At 63.7% G+C, this 681-nt stretch overlaps 1 protein-coding gene across 1 annotated transcript in view; it reads right to left on the bottom strand.

Annotated features, from left to right (window-relative positions):
* Positions 1-83: 83 nt before the first annotated feature.
* Positions 84-681, bottom strand: part of LOC104525465 (nuclear receptor subfamily 2 group F member 6-like) — a gene marked incomplete at its 5' end in the record, with an annotated part of 1,624 nt that continues 1,026 nt past the window's right edge. The window contains 2 exon segments of the mRNA XM_010168628.1: positions 84-275; positions 277-344. Coding sequence (XP_010166930.1) covers positions 84-275; positions 277-344 — 260 coding nt within the window.

The following is a 681-nucleotide window of genomic DNA, read 5'->3' as shown; positions in this document are numbered from 1 at the left end:
CCATCTTGGGGTGCCGGAGTGAATCCAAATCCAGCTGCTGGGGGTCCCTGGGGTGTGTGTGTCCCCCCCAGTGTCTCTGTCCCCTACTGCCCCGTTCCATAGGGCCAGTTGAAGGTGCTCCCAGACAGCAGCATGTCCCTGATTAGTGTTTCGATGGGTGTTTTCCCCACCAGCCTCATGAAGAAGAGCTGGGAGATGAGCGCGGCCGGCACGGCGCGCAGAGCCGGCAGCCGCAGCAGGAGCCGCCCGAAGCGCTGCGGCTGGGGTGGGGGCTGAGGCCCGGCGGACCCCGGCAGGGGCCTGCAAGCTCTCCACGTGCACCGGGTCCGAGAGGCCACAGGCATCTGCCAAAGGGAGGAGATGGAGAAGGGTCAGTGGTTGGAGCCTCCCCCAGTATACCCAGTGAGCCCCCCTTCCCCGTGCTCCTCTCCTCGCTGGGTTAAGGGATGCTGCTTGGATGGCTCTGGTGGCCTGGGGTCATCCCTGCCAGGAAGGACCAGACACCTCTGTGGCATGAGATGAGCATGGACAGACTGAGGGAGGGGGCTCCCCAAGACCCCCCCACAGTGCATGGGTGGGTATTTGTGTCCCTGCAGGTCCCATTCCCATCGCTCCAGGGAATCCTGGAATCCCAGACTGGTTTGGGTTGGGAGGGACCTTAAAGCTCATCCAGTCCCAACC

This window comes from Antrostomus carolinensis, unplaced genomic scaffold, assembly GCF_000700745.2.
Source record: "Antrostomus carolinensis isolate BGI_N321 unplaced genomic scaffold, ASM70074v2 scaffold29495, whole genome shotgun sequence".
NCBI classification, from domain to species: Eukaryota; Metazoa; Chordata; class Aves; order Caprimulgiformes; family Caprimulgidae; genus Antrostomus; species Antrostomus carolinensis.
Note: the sequence above shows the minus strand (reverse complement) of the source record. Positions and strands in the feature narration are given on the sequence as shown.